Raw genomic sequence first — 21,340 nt, forward strand, 5'->3', positions numbered from 1 at the left:
TATGGAAACGTTTTTACAATTATGAGGGGGAAAAAAATCAAAATCAAAATCAGCAAGGGGAATAACGGATACTTTTGACTGAAGAATATAAAAAGATTTGTCTCCCTTACAACTAAAATTTTCTTTTCTCTGTATAAGTTTTAAAAATGTGCAGACAAATAAGAATTAGAATTAATCCAAACAACACCATAGCTGGTTGTAAAGAAAAGAAAACAAGTTTTTTTTTTTGTTTTGTTTCAAACTTCACAGCCATAAAAGGCAAACTTTTATTATAGAAAAAATTATGAATCGTATAACAAAATGCAAAGTATTCTTAACAAATTCTGCAATCACAGTCAGGTTTACATTTTCTTCCTGAAAAAAAGAAAAAAGAAAAAAATTCTGAGTATACATTTTCTTAAGCATTGAAAATGTAACATTCAAGGCGTTTCTAACAATCAGTGCTTTATTAAGTTATTTACTACACTAGTTTGTTCACAAGGTCATAAAGTTGAGTCACAGAGTTAAGATCAAGCTCACTACTCCGAAATAATCTTACTGGATAAGACCCTCAACTATTTACACTACATAGAACTTGTAACACTAAAACTTTTTCCAAAAAAATTAGGTTTGTATATTTTGCAAATGTCATCTGGTTATGTCTCAAACTACTGGTAAGATAAGGTAATATATAAAGAAATATTTTGTAAATAGCAATAAATTTTTTTTTTTTTTGTAAATTCTAATAGAACTATACAATATATTTAATTTCAAAAGTAATTTAACATTTTCGTACAAAATAAACTATTATTTGGAAAAAAAAAAAAAATCAATTTATATTTAAATTGAAATATTTTGTAATGGCATAAACTGGGAGAGGGGAAGAACATAATGACTTGTAAATATGACTTGTTTGAGAGTGAGTCTTGTCAGAAATATAGGAATTTACAATATTGAATGAAATGGAATGAAAACTACTGGAAAATATGCATTAGGTATTGGCAGTTAGTGTGATGATATTGAATTATATGTGGCGTTTGTGTTTGTATTCCTATAATCTTTTTTTCTAGATGGAAAAAATCATCTATTCTAGAAATTATAGAGAAGAAATTATAATCTAACAAGTGCATAGCACACACACACATATATATATATATATATACTAGCAGAAGTACCCGTCGTTGCCTGGGTTCAAAAACAGCCTACAAAAAATGGACTGTGATCGATGAAAGTATGATAGGTTATGAAAAGGAGGGAGTTGTAAAGAGATAGGTTTTGATACTCAAAAATTTTACTCCTAAGCAAAATATGATGAAAGTAAAGATAATTTTTGCGAAAAACTATATTTTTTTTATATCAACTTTGTTTCCATTCGTAGCCAAGAGTGACCAACAAAATGATGTTTTCTTTATAAAGAGAAAATGTTATATATATAATAATTTAAATATACAAGAAATAAATGTTACCATAGTCAATAAAAGTTACTTTTATGGTAGAAAATTTAATTGGTTTGTATTTTTAAGTAGTTTGTAAAAAAAAAAATTTTTTTTTTTAATTCACGAACCGGTTTAAAAAAATCAAAATCGCAGCGACTTTGAAATGGAGAGTCCCGTTTTCAATTTGAAGGAGGGGCACCTGAGCATTCTGTGTTAACAATTTAAGAGAGTTCCGTCAACATAAGGAATATTTATAAACATATTTTAATGTTTTCCGTTATTTTGTGCTTGAGGAATATTCGATTATGGCATGTGTAGTTTATATAAAAATTCATTTAAGTAGTTATCGCCTCAAATTTCATTTTAATTTCGGTTTGCTGAAATTATTTCAAGTAAAGAGCATCAAAAACTATTTCAAAAAAAAAAAAAAAAAAAAAAAACATGAACTGAACTTTTATTGACTATGGTAACATTTATTTCTTGTATATTTATTTTTTCGGATAGTCATTTGTTGGCTTTTCTGCTAGACACTCTTACTAAATAATATCGACGAAATATCGAAAAACAAAGAAAAAAAAAACAGTTTTGAAAAATAATGAAGCTTTACTTACTTTAGTAAAATAACCCGAAACAGAAAAATGGGATATTAAAAAAGTAAACACGTAATTACTTTAGTTTTTTAAAACAAAGAATCAATATAAATATGAATAAGAAGAAAATGACGCCCTTTTCTAGCAGAACAGCTTCGTTTCAGTTTTACAGTATTGAATAGTGTAGTATTGCGCCATCGGATTCAGGGTTGTACTATTATAATGTAAAGAACACGCAGAAAGGGTTGTAATCAACTGAATTCCTTCTAGTATACTGACAAAAAAAAAGCTTAAACAGATATATAAATAAAATAAAAAGGTTATGTAAATGTTTTTAAAAAGACACGTAATCATGTGAGCAGGATTTTTTCCTTCTTTTGACATGATAACAAGTAACGTTCTTATTTTTTCTTATTTATCTATTTTCGAAAGAGTGCCACGTGCAAGTGAAGAAGGAAAAAAACAGAGTTATGCAAAATTTGTATCGAGAATTGTCTAAAGTTCCGATTTTTTTTTTTTGCTTTCACTTTAATAAGAACGTGAATTTATAAGGTGAATTTATTCGACACAATATGATTCAACTCAAAAAAATAAATAAAAGCTAACGCGAATTAAGATTAAAGTTAAGGTGTTATTATGGATCCTCACCCCTTTTCAAAAACCTTGTTAAACTTTGTGACATATTTACATTCTATGGAGGTCAAGCGCGAACAAACACTGAATAATTTTATTATACCATATTTCTTCAAACTGAAACAATTATCAAAGTATACTTACGCAAATAGATATGAAAAGTCTTTATTAAAGTTTGTGCCATATTTCCATTCTATGGAGTACAAGTGCAAATGCAGGCCTCACAATTTTATTATACCATCTCTATTTAAGTTAAAACATACTTATCAAAGTATTCTTATGTACATCTATATCAAAAACCCTTGTAAATGTTTTATTTTTTCATTTTTTATTTCCATACTTTGGGGACCAGGCGCGAACGTAGACTCCACAATTTGTATGAACCACTGTTCTGCCAGATCAAACATACCCATTCCTGATCCTCGATACATCTTCTATCATTATAAGTAATCAGTTTTTTAAAATAGTCAACCATATAGGAGCCTATTCGTGACCAGAGACACACACACACAGACGTTCAGCTATATCTTATAGAAGATATATATATACTTTCTCTCATATGTACATGCAAATACCTAATCTTTTTAGTTTTCTGTGACTATTCCTTTCGGAAAAAAATTACTGTGCAAAATAACAGCTTGATATGTGTTATTCGGACTTTGCTACATCTAGAACAATGATAAAGAGAAAGTACACTGACTTTGTACAAATGCTGAATGCTTAGGTTGCACAAATTTGCCTTATCTTACATTGAAGTGGCAAGAGCAGAGAAATTGCAGAAATCAGAAAAGCAGTGTGTTCACCATTTTGTGTGGACATTTGCCAATGATAAAACGGTGTTCTAAGTTTTTTTTTTTTTGGGGGGGGGGGCTGTATAAAAAAGTGACAATGGGGACTTTGCCCGTCAGAAATATTTTGATTCTGTCAGGTTCACAGAGGAGTCAGAAAAATTTAAATAGATAATTGCTTTGTATTCGGTTTGAAAGGGATTGTTGTTTTGATTGCAAGTTTGTTGTTATTTGTACAGAAGCCAGGTAGCATTTACTTTTAAACCTCTCAAAAAAATAAAAAAAATTGTTGGTCATTTTAAAACTCAGAGTTGTAATTTTATTTGAAAGAAAAATTTACTTGTTACAGCAGTGACATGATTTGACACTACAGCCAATGTCAAAAATCAAGCACCAATTTCGCAGATCATTATCTGTACGGTAAATGCACATAATCGCAAGTAATTTTTTGCTAGGTTTTGATGTACTAGTTTATAATTTGCAGTGAGGGTTGAGGACATGCGTTGCATTGAGAAATGACAATGATGGATGGTTGTGTAATGTGAGAACAACGGCCTTAGAGGAAGATTAAATCTGAATATTATAAGGAAATGTGCGCAGAACAAAAAACTTTGATGGTATGGTCACGTTGAAAGAAGAGATGAGAGTTTTTGGATTAATAAGTGTAGAAGAGTTAAAATAGCAAGGTCAATTCACAGAGGAAATCTAGTTTGGAAGTCAATTTCTAACACATGCCAAATATGATATTTGTTTTTTGTTCAGGCTTATAGAAGTTTGTAATTTTGTCTGCTTTCATTACTGTACTTAAGTGGCACTAACCATAGATAGGTTGAACCAGCTTCATCCAAAGGAAGAAGTTACATGGGAATATCAAATTCATGAGCAGTCCCCAGTCTGCTTTCATTAGGACATGTTGGGAGTTTTCTATACTTTTAACTATGCAGTTGAATCTCTTTTGAAAGTAATTTTTTTAAATATATAACTTACATTCTTTTGCTTTTTGAAGATTTTGCTGGGACAAGTATGGGTGGATCAGAATTATCTGCACTCAAGTCTTCTTGCTTTATCCTTTTTGCAAGTGGGGCTATACTATCATCATCATCTGTACAAGAGGACCTTTAGGGAGAGAAAAGAAAAATTATTGAAAAAAAAAAAAAAACATATGTTCATCAAGGTCTTTATTTCAAGACTTTCTCAAGGTGATTAATATAAAGAAATAACATACAGGTACAATATTTCAAAATACATGGTGCGTTCGTGATGTGAAAAAATTTATTTTTCAAATGAAACAGTGGTCAAAATTAAAATCAGATGTAATTATGATGTAAAAAAATTTTTTGTTTTTCAAAAAGAATCATAGCCATTCACATTTAAATTCAGACTGTGTGATGCTTTTATGAAATGGAATGAGGGTTTTTGTTGGTAATGTGTAAATTCATGAAATTGGATATAAATTCAATATTTGTTAGGTAAACATTATATACATATATATGTGTGTGTGTGTGTGTGTGTAAACAGCTCCAGGGCAAAGTAAGCAAGGCACATAAACCAAGTGTAAAAATCAGAGAAACTATGCTGCAACCTCAAATACACGGAGCCTAAAAATTAAAGGTTTCTCATAAGGTAACGCATGATACTTTACCAACAGCAGTTAACCTTCATGCCTGGGAACTACATCTGATACTTGAAGAGCATGTGGAAAAACTGCCAACCTCAAACATTTTTACTGGATGCGAGAATTCCCTTCGAAGCTACACGTGGAGACGCAATGAAATATTGAAGATTGTTGCAGAGACTTCAAAGATATGTTGTGTGACTACTAATAAAGCTCAAAATGTCACTAACAGAGCAATTCATTTCATCAAAAAAGGAAATAGTTAAAAATCTTTGCACGGAATTAGATTGCCATTGTTTGATGGCTACACAGACTGACATGTCGCATTCAATTTCGAATGCCAACTTGTATTTCCAACTGAAATAATGTTAACAGATTAGCATCCGGGTATAGCTATTTGTTCCATTAATTTGGAAAAGTTTCATTGTTGAATTAGCAGTTCCATTTCAGGAAAATTTGGTGCTTGTGCAGTTTACCAAAGACATTCAAAAACAAAGATATTAAAAAATAACTATTGTACATACCCATTATGGACTTAAGTTTTCATAAAAAATAAATAAATATATAAAAATCTCTTAATTTGATCAAGTGTTTTTTTTTTTTTTTACAGAGGAAAATCAAATTTTAATGAGATCGATCATAATGCGGCCATCTTTGCTATTTCCGGTGGAGGGGGTGTGCCTTTAAACAAAAGAGATTTACAAAACATAAAATGAAAAGGGATTAAAAAAGGACAGAGAAACTCTGAAATGAAAAAAAAAAAAAAAAAAAAAAAATGTATCTAGGTATTTTTTCTGTCCATGTTTCAAAATAATCTCATCAAATTTTGACAAACTTTAAACAATGATGGAGTAATCTCCCCTGGCGCCCAACCTCCCTGTCTGTGGAAACAGCCAAGATGACTGCATTACAATCGATCTCCTTAAAATTTGATTTTCCTCTGTAGAGGGGGGGGGGGGGGGTGATTAAATTAAGTGCTTTTTTTATGAGAACATTATTCCATAATGGGTATCTGTATTTTTTAATGTCTGTTCGTTGCGTGGATAAACCCTTATCCCTGAGTGGCTTCCGGGCCTTGATAAGTGGTGACCACTGTGTAAAAAAAAAAAAAATCATCTGATGAAGACTTGTACAAACAATAGTTATTTTATAAACACACACATATGATGGACTCTCCTGTCGATTTCGATATGAGCTTCTGCCACAACACTCAAGTTGCTCGGAAATCCACACAGATGATTTGTTTATAGTAGTAAAAGCGTTGTGCAGAACCAACCACACTTTTTTGGTATTACTGCTAACTTTTGTCGGTGCAGATGACTGCCACAGGACAGAGTATACAGTAGACCGCAGGATTTACATAAGTTTCCTTCTCCTAGATGCAGGTCTTAAAGACTGGGGGTGCATCTCTCCCAGTGAATTAATGCGCCCCCAGATACCAACCTGGATATTTCTACGACTCTGCGCAGTATATGCAGTACCCAGCCTTTCAAAATAGTCACCCATCTGGTACTGGCCAGGCTCAACATTGCTTAACTTTGGTGATCTGGCAAGAACTAGTGTGTCAACGTGATTGTGTTGTATATATCAGCACAAATAAATAAATAAAAATACTGTTTTTCTTTTAATCACTTTACAAAAATTCTATAGATTAAATTCCTGCAAAAAGAATAAAATAATCAAATCCAGATAGAAGTTTTTTTTTTTTCTTTTTAATTGTGAAAACCATTTTCATAGATTGTTAAAACCTTTTATCTAAAAATATCTTCTTTTTATTTTTCATACTGAAAATATTGACTGATCTGTTTTAACTTTACTTTTGAATTTGTTAAATTTCATTAAAATTAGCTTTTGTGGAAAAAAGAATGTTCAAAATTTCTTTTCTGGTCAAAAAGATATTTTTGTGTGTATAATAAAAGTTTGAAACATTAAAAATATGCTTGGTCCAAGAAATAAACAAGACCAAGAAAAAAAGACATTATGAGAAAAAACCCAAGTGTTCATTGGGGAGAGGGTAAAAAGTAATTTTTTTATGAAACAAAAGTTCTCTACCACCTACCCTCAGCATCATGAATCATTTTATGTATGCCAAAACTAACATTTTCTGGGATAGGAGAAAGGGAAATAAGATGATACAGAGAGAGAGAGAGAGAGAGAGAGAGAGAGAGAGAGAGAGAGAGAGAGAAGAAAACAGAAGAGAAAGCAATATAAAACAAGAGGGAAAGTGAAAGAGAAATAAAATTAGGCTCTTATTAAAAAGAAGCAGATTTAACTGAAAATCTACTATTCTGAGAGAGAGAGAGAGAGAGAAAAATTTTGAAAATCAGTTAGAAACCAGATAACACAGTGCAAGATTTCTTCTTTTAAAGAAAATTATTTAAATCCAAATTTTTAGTTTAATAAGTTCATCAGAATGATACACACACTTATTTTTTTTTCCTTTATTTTCATTGTAAAAGTTTTATAACATTGCCAAAGATTAATTTCTTGCTGTGTTATTGAAAAAAAACTTTTTTTTTTAATGTATGGATAGCTGTATCAAGATGTGTTGGTACGTATGTATAAATATATATTTTTCTCGTTCAAATTTTTTCATTATACCAATGCTTATACTATACTTATACTAAAGTTGTGAGCACACGACAATGCAAAAAAAAATTGGTCTGGGTTACATTTTGTTTCTTTGAAAAGTGTGCAGAGATATGAGAATGGTTCATGTGACTAGTGACTGCACTGTTATTAGTAGTTGGGATGGAATTGGTGTCATCATGCTGGTCAGAATGTGGTTTCCACTGGAAACGGTAAGCATTCAGGCTGTTCGGGTTAGGGGTGTACTGATTAATTGGCAGGTAATTGATAATCAGACTTATTGACCACTTTGTTGATCAATCATAATCAGTCGATTAATTACTTTTCTCTTTCCTATAAAATTTAAACCATTACATCCATGCCAAATCACTCATCAGACAGTAACTGCCAATTTAACTTGACATTTGTTAAATGTCTGGTTACTACTATGACTTCTTGTTTTATTGAATGAAATTACAAAATACAAATTCCACTGAAATTCTGCTTCCACTGAAGCATGCTGCGGTGGTTACCTGTTCTGCACCTGCTGTTGCTCTACTTCTATTCTGCTGCCTGCCTCCTCTGCTCTCATAGTTTCATCGGTATTTAAAGTGGAATACTATTAAATTGTAGAAACAGAGTTTCTTCATTCTCAGGATACAGCTTGTTCCACAGGTTCGGATGAAAATGGTATGCTAAAATATTTTTAAGTCAGATTACTCTGTAGTAATAAGGTCTCCTGTGTCTTTTTCCACCATTGAAATGGATCACCTCTTGCGAGCAGTGATAAAGCTACATAATGATCTAGTTCTTTTGTGCATTTATAAGGAATTTACTCCTTTTGGGTTTAGATTGTGATTCTTGTATTTCCGTTGTATTTGCAGTCTAGGTATAACTTAGCCTCAACCTGCTTCAAGTCTAGATTTGTTACTGTAGGCTTATTTGAACTTGAAAGAGATACACTTTCACTTTGATCTCCTTGACCTTCAGCAGAGCTTGAAAGAAGTGTATCCTGATGATTCTGCTTCACTATCATCAATAGAAAGTAAATGTAGAATACAATTATTAATGGTGTTTTCCTTGTTATTTTTTTTTTTTTAATTTAAATTTGAATTTTTGGATCTAGGAAAGTAGACACACAAGTTTTTATCATTTAGATTGGATGAAAAAATCTTGTTTCCATTAATTCACTGAATTATTCAACAGTGATAAAAAGGATTCCACTGAAATATGAAATATTAGAAGTAGACTGGACAACTTTTGACAGAAATAACCTTAGAACTAAATTTATAGGTATTATCATTGATATGGTTGAAGTTCAGTGACTTGCTTCTTTGGCGATTTCTTCAAATGGACTCAGTAACTGGACCCTATTTTGAACAAGTCCCCATTGGTAAATTGTTAATGTAGGAATCTTATTATCAACAGCATACATTACAAAAGCTTTTTGTTGTTCTAAATTCCTTTTCAGCATAAAAAAAATGTTGAATTCCACTGTATGGTCACATCTTGAAGGAGTTTATACTCTTGTAAAATAAAAGCTTATCTTATATTTCAGTTAATTTGCTAATGAAGATTGATTGAAGTTGAGAAACTATATTTCTGTTAGTTGTGATCGTTGTCTAAACAGTCTGTTGAGAAAATAAGGAGTCATTTGTTAAGAGTTGCAATGTATATATGAAGCATGTTAGTGACTAAATCACATTCACTGACATCAGCAACCATATTTGCTCCTGAATCTCACAAGACTAAAAAACAAAAAAATTTATTGAAGATTTTATGCTCATCCAAAACATTGTGCAATTCTTCACTTATTCTTGCACCAGAGAATGGAACAATTCTAAGCACAGATCTGCACTGTTCAAAGTCATTTGAAAGCCAATGACCTGACAAACGCAGAAAAGGAACATTATTTGCAGTAGCTGTTCAAATATCTAGTCAAAGAAATGGTGTTAATTTCATCAAGAAATGATTGAATTTTGTTTTTACTTTTGTATCTAAAATTACTTTTTCAGTGAAGTACTTTTTGGATGGAATTTGGGCAGTTTTACAATAAGCCTATTAAATCCAATGTCAGATGTTACAGAGTATGGTTGAATATCAATAGCAATCATTTCTCCTATCAGATAATGGATCTTGTGACCTGTGGTCATTAATATCTCAAATTTTCTCCTTGGCCAATATTGATTCTATAGTAGTTTATTTCGTTGGAAGCTCATAGTTGCTGCCACTTGTTCTTGGAATGTCCGTCTCAAAACATTTACCATACAGTTCCTCAACATGAAAACTGAAAGATAAAAAAATAATTTTCTTTGACAGTGATTTAAAATATAAAATAATAATGCTAATTCGATAGGAAGAGAAAGGAGAGAAATTTTCCATATGCTCACCTTTATTCGCATTAAATTCAGTCCAGTCGCAAAAGGTTACATACATGTTAGCAGTGTGCCATGCGTTATTTGAAAATACAGTGTAGACTGTGCGTATTCCTTCGTTAAATTTTTACCAGCAAGCAAAAAAAAAAGGGAGTTGATTATCTTTGTTCACAATATAATTAATATTAGTACCATTTATAACAACAAAATTTTTCGATAAACCGACATTAAGAAACCTTTTAATCAGCCAATTAATCGGTAACCAGATGATTATCAAAGACCGATTAATCGGCAATCAGTAATTAGCCAGTTTGCTTATCGGGGTCATCCTTAGATTAAGAAATTTGGTAATTGAATAAATATTCAATAATGGTTCAATTTTTTTTTTTTTTTTAGACACTAAAAAAATAAGTTTTCAATCATCTACCCCCACTCCTGACAAACAATTTAAAAAATGTTATTTCTTAAACTTAAATGAATAAGCAATATATATTCCCATATGATAATTGTAATACTATAACATAATATTATTACCATTTCTTTTTTGCATGAATAAACAAGATTACAGTTATGAATTTCTTTTATATGCCAAAGTCTGGCATAAAAGGCTGCTAATGAAAATTAAATCATACGGCATAACTGGACATATACTAAATATAATTAGATCCTTCTTAGACAATAGAAGCATACAGGTTGTCATCGACAGATGTACATCCAAGCAGCATGACATTAATGCGGGAGTGTCTCAGGGGTCGATCCTTGGATCATTATTATTCCTGATATTTATAAATGAACTCTCTGATAATATTGCGTCCAAGATGGGTATATTTGCTGATGATACAACACTCTATAATATGCATAAGGGAAGAACAGATGTACATAAATCTAAGACAATGGCAGAATTGTTAGAAAATGACCTCCAGACTATAGTGGAATGGAACCGTAAATGGATGGTAACATTTAATGCTAGTAAAACTAAGCTGCTCTCCTTTAACAATTACAAGACGCCTCTCCAACCCCCTATATCCAGGACAAATTTCACCCTACCTGAGAATTCTACCTTCAAACTCCTCAGCCTAACATTTATGGGCAATATGAACTGGAACAAATACATAGAGGACATTGCAAAGACTGCTGCAAAGAAGGTTTTTCCAAAAAAAATGTTTTGAACGCTACTAACCCAATTTCTTTCAATACAGTTTGCAATTTGGAGACGGAATTGTTTTTGTTGAGATAAGTGATTTCAATCATGCTTTTTATTTTAGATTTAAAATATTAACAACTCGATTTTATTTCAGTATTTAATTTGTGTATTTCTGTTTTATTAAATGCTAGCTTTTTTTTTTTTTTTTTCTAGTCCAATACCGGCTTCCATCTTATCTCGAAATTACTTATAACGGCACCAACTTACTTTCGGAAGACCCCCCCCCCATCCGCCTTTTCTTTTATATCGTAAGCTTCTTAAAACGTTACTAGCTTAAGTTCAGGATAAAATCACGATTTTCTTTCAACGGTTAATTTCCAAAAAAAATTTGAACGCTACTAACCCAATTTCTTTCAATACAGTTTGCAATTTGGAGACGGAATTGTTTTTGTTGAGATAAGTGATTTCAATCATGCTTTTTATTTTAGATTTAAAATATTAACAACTCGATTTTATTTCAGTATTTAATTTGTGTATTTCTGTTTTATTAAATGCTAGCTTTTTTTTTTTTTTTTTTCCCCTCGTACATATATGTTTATTTATCTACCGAGTTGATTGCAAAAATAGATTACCTAATTATACTCATTTTTAGTTCGTGAGAGGGGAATCTATCACCATACTTTCCCTTAAACACGTCTGTTGGACTTTTATTAAGTAGAATACTTAATAGTTTTTTTTTTTTTTAATGGAGAGTAGAAAACGCATTGTGGATGCGTTATCGGCAGCTCCTGTTACTCTCGCTTCTTCTTATTTGTCCCTCAGTCCTCATTTTTTAATGAATAATTTTTCTGACAAAGGGAGAAGAAAAAGCTGTTTTCTAGGTTGGCAGTATTTTGCGCGAACAGTTGGCAGAGTTGGTGGAAATTTTCTGTTTCTATGTCTATCCTTGTAGCCATGTCACTAGTAAGGGTGCTGGAGGTAAACGTTTTGTCTGGGCTGACGTTATCCGCCTGATAGTCAGGGACCCGAACCTTGGATTAACCACTAAGGAGGCTGTCCTATCAGCAGGTGCAAAGTACTGGGGCTGCTGTATTGCCATTTGGTGAATGGAATCTGGACCATGCAGTAGTTTCTGGTGGGGCCTCTCGATGCCATACTAGTGGGTAATTGTTACGGCTTTACCTTATCGTGTGCTACAAAAAAAAAAAAAAAAAAAAAAAAAAATTCTTTGTTTCTTATTCTCTCTTAGTTTCCCCTCTCTGTCCTGCTCTAAGTAAATCTGATGACCTAGTCCACAAATTCCAAAATTTCATCATGACAAGTTTCAAGAAAAAATACACGATTAAACCCGGTTCTCCAACTTCCAACGTAGACCCCTACTACCATGTCTCCTTCTCCAACATCAGGGGTCTTCGTTCTAACCTTCCAGAGGTTGAAACCCAATTACAGGAGACTAAACCAGACCTTTTATTTCTAAGTGAAACTGGCATTGGACAGGCTATTTCCCTAGATGAGTTTGCAATTACAGGATACTCTAACTTAACTTCTAAATCTGACCCCCAAGATCGCCATGGGCATGGAATATGTGCCTATATTAAAAATAGCTTTCCATGTGGGAGGGACATCTCCAGGGAAGATCCTAACTTACCCTATATGTGCTTCCGGGTTGCTTTAGCTCACACTACTGCATTTATATTTACTCTCTATCGCCCCCACAACAGCGGAGTTACTATCTTTCAAAGCATATCTGAGAAAATTGACCAAGTCCTTTCTACTTATCCTTCAGCTAACATTCACGTATGTGGAGACTTCAATGTTCACAACGTCGAATGGTTGACCCACTCAAACAAGACCGATGATGAGGGGAGGTTCTGTCATGATTTCTCCATTGCCTATGACCTCACTCAGATTGTTCAGGAACCTACCCGTGTGCCGGATAATGACGGCCAGTATGCGAGCCTACTAGACCTTTTTCTCACAACTTGCCCTGAACTATGTTCAGTTTCTGTTCTGTCGCCTCTTGGATCTTCCGACCACTCTGTTGTATCAATTAAGATAAAAATGAAATGTAATAAGTCCCCAGACGTACCTCTTCATCGTACAGTATATCGATACACTAAGGCTGACTGGGATAGCTTCCATACATTTATATCTGATCTACCGCTGCATTCCATGTTTAAAAAGGATGTGTCCTCTATAGTATTAGACCTGACTGAATGGTTAATTGTAGGTATTGACCATTTCATACCCTCTAAAAGTTTCAGCAAAAACCTAACAGCCAGCCATGGTTCTCTCCAGAATGTGCTGCTGCCATTGCGCACAGAAATCACTTTTTCCACTGCTTCAAACGTAATAGATGTATGGAAACTAAAGCCGTTTTCCGGACTGCCAGCAACCATTGTAAGAAAGTAATAAGGAACGCAAGAGAGTTGTATGCTCAATCTGTTAAGTCCAAAGTAGCTGAGCAGCGGCTTGGTTCCCACCAGTTTTGGCAAATAGCAAACAGAATCCTGAACAGAAGCGTGTGCTCCATCCCAACTATTATCAATGGACCTGAAGTAATCTCATCAGCATCAGACAAAGCCAAACTCTTTGTCAAGAACTTTGCAGCTAATTCTACCCTTTGCGACCAAGACCGCCAACCCCCAATATTTCCTCCTGTATCAGAAAACACGCTATGTGATATACGTATATCTGTACGTGATGTTGCGAAGCTAATCAAAAACCTTGATTCGAGTAAAGCAACTGGCCCTGATGGTATTCCAATTATAGTACTCAAAAAACTTCAACCTGAACTAGCGCCCATACTTACAAAACTGTTTAAACGTTGTCTTAAGGAGAATAGTTTCCCATCTCCCTGGAAAATCTCATCAGTATGCCCTGTATTTAAGAATTCAGGTGATCGCTCATCCCCCTCTCAGTACAGGCCAATAAGTCTCCTGTGCGTCATGAGTAAGTTGCTAGAATCTGTGTTAAATACAGAAGTAATCAACCATCTCAACAAAAATAACCTTCTTAGTGACACTCAATATGGTTTCCGTTCTGCTAGATCTACAGCAGATGTCCTTACAGTTATATCGCATAGGATTAGCAAATCTCTCGACGGTGGCAATCTTTCTAGGGCAATTGCTCTTGACATATCTAAGGCCTTTGATAGGGTATGGCATAAAGGTTTACTTCATAAGATCGCTAGCTATGGTATAGCTGGAAAAGTCTTCTCAATTATTAAATCATTTCTTTCTGAAAGGTTCATAAGAGTAGTAGTTGAGGGGCAAAAATCAGAAGCTCACAGTATTAATGCCGGTGTCCCTCAGGGATCCATCCTGGGCCCAACTCTTTTCCTGATCTACATTAATGATCTTCCAAATCATATCCTTACATCATTTGTAGACATTTATGCTGACGACACTACCATTTATGGTACCACATCTAAGACAGTAAACGACCAAGTTCTCTCCAATTCTCTCTCCTCTGATCTTGAGCACGTAGTACAATGGGGAAAGGAGTGGCTGGTTACTTTTAATGCATCTAAAACCAAGCTTCTCTCTTTACATCATCAACATTCTAATCCACATCTGTCATCAATTGAAATGAATGGCTCTCGTCTTCAGGAGGCCTCAAGTTTTGACAAGCTTCTGGGCTTGACCATTACTCCTGATCTTAAATGGAACACGTATATCAAATCTGTTGCCAAGGCCGCTGGAAAAATGGTGGGATCTTTCTATCGATCCGGTAGATATCTCACTGCTGATGCTATTCTCTATCTATATAAGAGCCAGGTACGTCCAAGGATGGAATACTGTTGCCACATCTGGGCAGGAGCTGCTAGAAAGGACTTGTCCTGCCTTGATAAAGTTCAAAATAGAGTTCGTAGCCTCGTAGGAGATGTCCTTTTCTCCTCCTTGCAACCTCTATCTCACAGAAGAGATGTTGCGAGTTTGTCTCTGATGTATCGTTATTTTCATGGAAAGTGTTCAACTGAGCTTCAATCTAGGGTCTCCCCTCGCCAAACTTTCACAAGAAATACTCGTCTAGCTGTAAACACTATCAATAATTTCCCCCACTCTTTATCTGTGCCTAAACCTAAACATAGATTCCATGAACAAAGCTTCTTTCTTAGAACTGCACGCCTGTGGAATTGTCTTCCGTTTTCCTGCTTTCCAGCTGACTACAATATGGTTGTGTTCAAGTCTAAAGTAAATAAGTTCTTGATGAGCCGTTCCATATAATTTATCAAATTTACCAAATTTTCATTACTAATGATTACTATATTGACCAATTTCTACTGTACACTCTTTAACCCTTGTCCTTGAGTGGCCTCTGGGCCTTGATAATGTGGTGATGCCTTTGTAAAAAAAAAAAAAAAAAAAAAAAAAAAGGTGGGTTCCCTCTATCGAGCTAGAGGACTACTCACGCCTGAGAGTATCTTGTACCTTTACAAGGCCACCATTCGCCCATGAATGGAGTATTGTTGCCACATTTGGGCTGGTGCATCTACCACTAGTCTCTCCCTCTTAGATAAAGTCCAAAAAAGAGTTGTCAATCTAATTGATCCCACTATCAACTAAGCTCCAATCCCTGTCCCATCACTGCAATGTTGCATCTCTGTGCCTGTTTTACAAATATTTTAATGGAATGTGTTCCGATGAACTCGTTTCACTTGTACCTCGCCATACATATCACTGACAAACCCGCTTAGCAATAAGATCTCACCCCTTCACTGTTGATGTCTCTAAATGCCAGGATGCTTTCTATTCTAATAGTTTCCTCCCTCGAACAGCTAGACTTTGGAATTCCCTTCCTGCTGCCTGCTTCCCTGGCCGTACTGATATGCATAAGTTTAAATGTAACATAAATATCTTGTTAATCTTTCCTAGACATGGACCCAAATATTATGTTCCAGTGGTGATATGCTTTGTAAGGGGTAAACATCAGAAATAAAAAAAATATATATATATATATATATATATATATATATATATATATATATATATATATTATGACAGTTACTATTTTCTACCTTTTCTAAGAAATATGTCTGAATAGTTTGAAACGAGAAAGCAGAAATGTTCAAGTTACATGAAAGATGTAAAAAAAAAAAACAGCATACTTGCTGAATAATGTCAACACAAAAACAAACTCCTTTAATTTTTATGATGCATCCAAATCTAAAAGGTAATTAAAAAACCCAATAACTTTAACAATTACTTTAAAAAAATTCAATTTTATAAAATTTCTGAATAAACAAAAATGAATATTAAAACTATAGATTAATATAAGAAATAAAGGCAAGTTTGTGTGTTTATTGTTGTCATGAATAATGTTAAAATGAACTTGCAATAAAAATGTTTTTGATAGTAAGAGTGTATGTAATTATATAAAACTAAAAATATCACTTTGTCAATGGTCGTTTGATGTTTTTTGTTATATCTCTCTCCTATAAATCGTCTAATCTTTCTTCAGAATTTTTTTTTTTTTGAGAACATAATTCCGACAATTTTTAACTTACTTTCTATTAAATAAAATAGCAAATAAGCTAACATTGTATATCAGTTAATAAAAATATTTTAATTTTGATATAAAGATTTTGTTGTACAAAGGCATTTGGCTCTAAAGAGAGATTAGATCAACACTTTGATAATGCTTAAGCCAAACACACTATAAAAAATGAGCTTGGGTTGGATTGTTTAAATTAGGAAAAGTTAAGTTTATAAAGCCAGTTAAATATACAAAGAAAAAGACAAAATCAAAAATTAATGATTTTGTTAATTATATTTTGCATAGTGAGTGAGGGTGAGAGAAATAGAAAGGAACTTAGTTAAATTCAATCTGTCTTGCACTGTCAACCAAGAGTTCTAACCCCTGTTGCATCCCTTTCTTGTTTCACAAGTATTTTGATGGAATGGATTCTGAAGAGCCTTCTACTCTGAAAGAGTCTTCCCTTATACTGCTAGACATTGAAATTATTTCTGTAATCTGATTCCCAGACTGTACCAACACATAAAAATGTAACTGTAATGTGAACAGACATCTTGCTGCTCAACTCCCTATAAGCATGATCCTTAATACAATAAAGGGATAAATCTGATTTAAAAACTCTTTTTTTAAATTGCCATAACATCAATTTCTTTTTTTTTCACTTCCAGTTGAATTATAAAAACATTTGAATCATAAATGCACATTTGTAACTTGGTCATTTTTTTGTTTAAAAAAAAAATTATGAAAGCAAAATGTATAACCAAGCGAAATAAGTAAATATTAAAAAGACAAAAAATAAAAATTCAAACAAATGATGTGCTGAGATGGTGTCATAGGATTTCAAAAAAAAAAACGATTTTTTGTGTGCCTTTCACATCACAAGAATTTTTTCAGATAGAAATTCAAATAAGATCTTCCACCGAATATCGAACATTTAAAAAATATTTTTTTGATATTCATTTAGTTTTTTTTATATAAACAAAATGTGTATATAAAAAAGTGCATGCAAATAAATCTTTGCATTTTTAGGTTATTAGTAAACCGTTTTGCAAATAAACCCTTTTTGTGTTTTCTTAATAAAAGATTTGCGAAGTAATAATAAAAAAAGAAAGTACTGATTTTGTTTCCTTTATCAATATAATATTCAAATATAATTATCATCACTGCTTTGGTTGTAAAAAAAAAAGAAAAGAAAAGAAAATGAAAAATAAAGATTTAAAAGAAATAATACAATATCAATAAGAAATTATTTACAATGTTACAAGAAATCTCTCTATTTGTTGGATCAATTGTAGTATAAGGACAGTTGGAATATCTCCCTTATTACATTTGATTTCCACCAAAATTTTGGATAAAATAGATTTGTCTAAAGTTGTATTTTTTTTAATAAAGATGTACTTTTGAAATTTCATTCAAATATTCTTTAAATTACAGCCATTTTATTTTGACAATTTTTACGTTTTTTATATAAGTGTTCACTTTTGCTTTTACTTGTTCAATTCTGTTAAAACTTGTTTTCCTATAATACGAATACTCATTATTTGTTGTCAAAAAATTTATGTATAATAACATTTTAAAAAATATTTGATGCAAGGTATGTGTACCAACAATTTAAGATTAAAATATAATTGAAGGCCAACAATCAATTTTATCCAAAATTTGGGCAAAAACCAATGGAAATAGAAATAATTCAATGGTTCCTATAATACAATCAAATCAATTTCTTCAATCAATACTTCAACTTATGTAGATATATTTTATGACATCAAACAATGGTGACATTTTTTGAATATTTATAAACTTGTGAGAAGTTGTTTTAATGAAAAAATGTTTAATAATAAGTTGAATTCAACGAGTAAAATAGATAAATATTCAAAATCTTATTAGAATTATGAAAACCAGTAGAAAAGAAAAAAATCTCAGTTCAAAGTTAACTTTAAACTTTTTTTTGTCTTTTTCATGAGCCTCCATACAGGACATATTCTTCTTTGATGAGAGTCTATGAAAAAAAAATTTCACAGAAGTTTATATTTTGGCGAATGTTTGGGGTAAAAAAAAAAAAATAAATAAAAAAATAGAAAGTCACAAAATTGAATTTTCATTAAAAACCAGCGTCATCTACTTAACTGTCATGTCAAAATTAGTAACATATTGCTGCATAGTTACATAAAACAATTTCACAATCTGTTAATCCGCCATTGAAATGTAACAAGACTGACTGTAGTTACCTCCTCTGCTACCATACAAACTCATCTTTTTATTATTTAAGCATAACTTCGAAAATTATTTTCATTAATATGAAAATAGTTTTCAAAAGTATACTTAATTTTCTACTTCATTTTTCGGCTATTTTACTGATTTCGACATGACAATTTAATTTTTTATTTCAACTGTATGCACATAAAATTATTTAAATTTTCATGAATATTTTTTTTTGTTGTATAATTTAGTATATGTTAGATGTTGTATTAGTTAGATTCCTTTAGTTAATTCTTTAAGCCATAACATTAGCTAGATTATCTGCTCCTGACTCTCAAGGACTTCATGCCAATAAAAAAAAAAAAAAAAAAAAAAACTTATGAAACAGCTCTCTGTCTTCTAATTGGCCAAGCCATCCTGTTACATACTGTATGAGTTACATAATAGAAATATTCAAGCGAGGTTAAACAAATCAGCTGAATTTTTTATCTTGCATCTTATAATAATCGCAATGAGAACTAAAACGCAGTAGTTTTTGGTTTATTTGTTTTAAGTACAGAGAAAATTAAACTAATGCATTTATAAAAAAAGCAAAAGAATTTCTAGAAAAAAATAAAAATAAAAAAAATTAAATGAATAGTAATTGAAATGATGGGTGCAGGATGAAGATGAAATGAAATAGTGAAGCAGACAGAAGCAGTGATGACAATAAAACTGTAGAGTGTCAGTTAAACAAAATAATGAAGAGAAAAGAAAAGGAAGATGAGGCAGACATGTTGGAGTTTTCTATATAGACTAGGAATAGTGAATTTATAAGATTGTACCATATATATATATATATATACATATACACACACACACACACATACATACATACACACACACACAAAGGTAAGATTTGTGGCTAATATGTGGAACAAAAAATATAAAACAGAAAAGGACAAATGGAAATATGATGAAAAGTGAATGAAAAGAAAAACATTTGTCAAGCATCATGCTAATTAGATTCGCTAAAAAGGAAAAATATGGTCGGATAAAAATGAAAGTGCTGCCAGATTTCTATTCTATTTAAAAAGGAAACTAAAAGACAAAAATGTAATTCTAAATGTGATAATATTATCTCTACTTAGATTTTAGAAACTAAACAAGAAGCAGTGAGAACTAACCATATAGCAGCAGCAGGAGCACAATGCATTATGGGAAAATAAGGTATTTCATGGATTATATAACAAAGATCATCACAAGGCAAAAATGGGAAAACAGTAATAAAAGAGGGGAATCAAATTAAAATAAAAATCAATATTAAATAGAGTGATAGAGAAAGCACAGGAAATTTCTGACAAGCAGGAGACTTGAGAGTCACATAGGCAAACACTTGAGACTCGTAGTCTAAGTGTCCTTGGACTGCAAAGAGTTTGCAGCAGCATCGACACAGAAGCATTTGGCATGGCACCAAATAATTTAACTTACAGTTTAATTTTCTTTGATGGCGACGCAGATAGATTAGGAGGGGGTAGATGGGCAGAGATATTACTGTTGGGAGCTGCAGAGTTGTGGGCCTGTTTAGATGATTGCTTCGACCAAGGATGATCCTGCGTCTTCAGGCTGCCTGCCTCTTCATCATCAAGGAAGTGCAACCTTTCAAGAAAAAGAAACCTAGCATTTATAGGGGCAAGGGTTCATCACCCTTCAGATGCAAAAGAGTGGGAGGACATGAGTTTGCAGGAGGTAAATTGGCAAGTGATAATTTATAGCTGGGAAAATAGTTTTAACAAATTAAATATTACTTTTTTTCTTTATATTTCTTTGTAATCATTAGGTTATCATAAAGTTATATTAAAATTTTTTGTCATAATATCCTCCCCCCCTCCAGTCAACTGAAGATGATGGTTTAAAGGGGGGGGGATACGACGACAATAACCCATTTACTTCTTTACATTGGTGATCTTTTAAACCGACACATTTTAGGTGAAAACATTACATACTTATGTGTCATGTCGAAATGAGTATAACTTCCAAAAATTATGAAGATGTACTAGATGTATTTTTTACAATCATTCACAATTACTTTCTCTTTAAAAATGGCAGATCCTTAATTTAAGTCAAGGAAGATAAGTCATCTTATATATTGAATTGATTAAAACAGGAAAATTCGATTTTTTACTTGTAATTATTTTTTTACTAAATCATTTTTCACAATTTTTTTAAAATTTATACTAATTTCGTAATGACACGTATGTAATAACATTTTCATCTAAAATGCATTAGTTTAAAAGATCACCAACCAGGACCGACTAATTCTTAATTGTTGGGAGAAATTTAATCAATTAAAGATCAAATGTATCAATATATTGAAACAAATAAATAAATAAAAATAAAATATAAAATTTAAGGAAATATTTTTCACTTTCAAACTTAAAATCTTAAATATAATCATGTTTACAATTTTTGCTTTGAAAGAAAAGTTAATAGCATTTATATGAAATCAAATAATAAAAAAACTTAGCACAGTGGTGTTACTAAAAAAAAAAAAAA

At 32.1% G+C, this 21,340-nt stretch overlaps 1 protein-coding gene across 10 annotated transcripts in view; it reads right to left on the bottom strand.

Annotated features, from left to right (window-relative positions):
• Positions 1-217: 217 nt before the first annotated feature.
• Positions 218-21,340, bottom strand: part of LOC145250062 (STAGA complex 65 subunit gamma-like) — a 112,117-nt gene continuing 90,994 nt past the window's right edge. For 5 of the 10 annotated variants that reach the window (XM_080111703.1, XM_080111704.1, XM_080111699.1 and 2 more), the window contains 3 exons: positions 20,276-20,443; positions 4,414-4,542; positions 218-354 (listed from right to left, as the gene is read on the bottom strand). In XM_080111703.1, coding sequence (XP_079967829.1) covers positions 342-354; positions 4,414-4,542; positions 20,276-20,443 — 310 coding nt within the window. In that variant the 3' untranslated portion in view covers positions 218-341. The remainder of the gene's footprint in view (positions 355-4,413; positions 4,543-20,275; positions 20,444-21,340) is intronic. The other 5 variants (XM_080111707.1, XM_080111708.1, XM_080111700.1 and 2 more) reach the window with 1 other exon arrangement.

The sequence above is a fragment of the Euprymna scolopes genome, chromosome 1 (assembly GCF_053919585.1).
Source record: "Euprymna scolopes isolate OS-2025 chromosome 1, ASM5391958v1, whole genome shotgun sequence".
Classification (NCBI taxonomy): Eukaryota; Metazoa; Mollusca; class Cephalopoda; order Sepiida; family Sepiolidae; genus Euprymna; species Euprymna scolopes.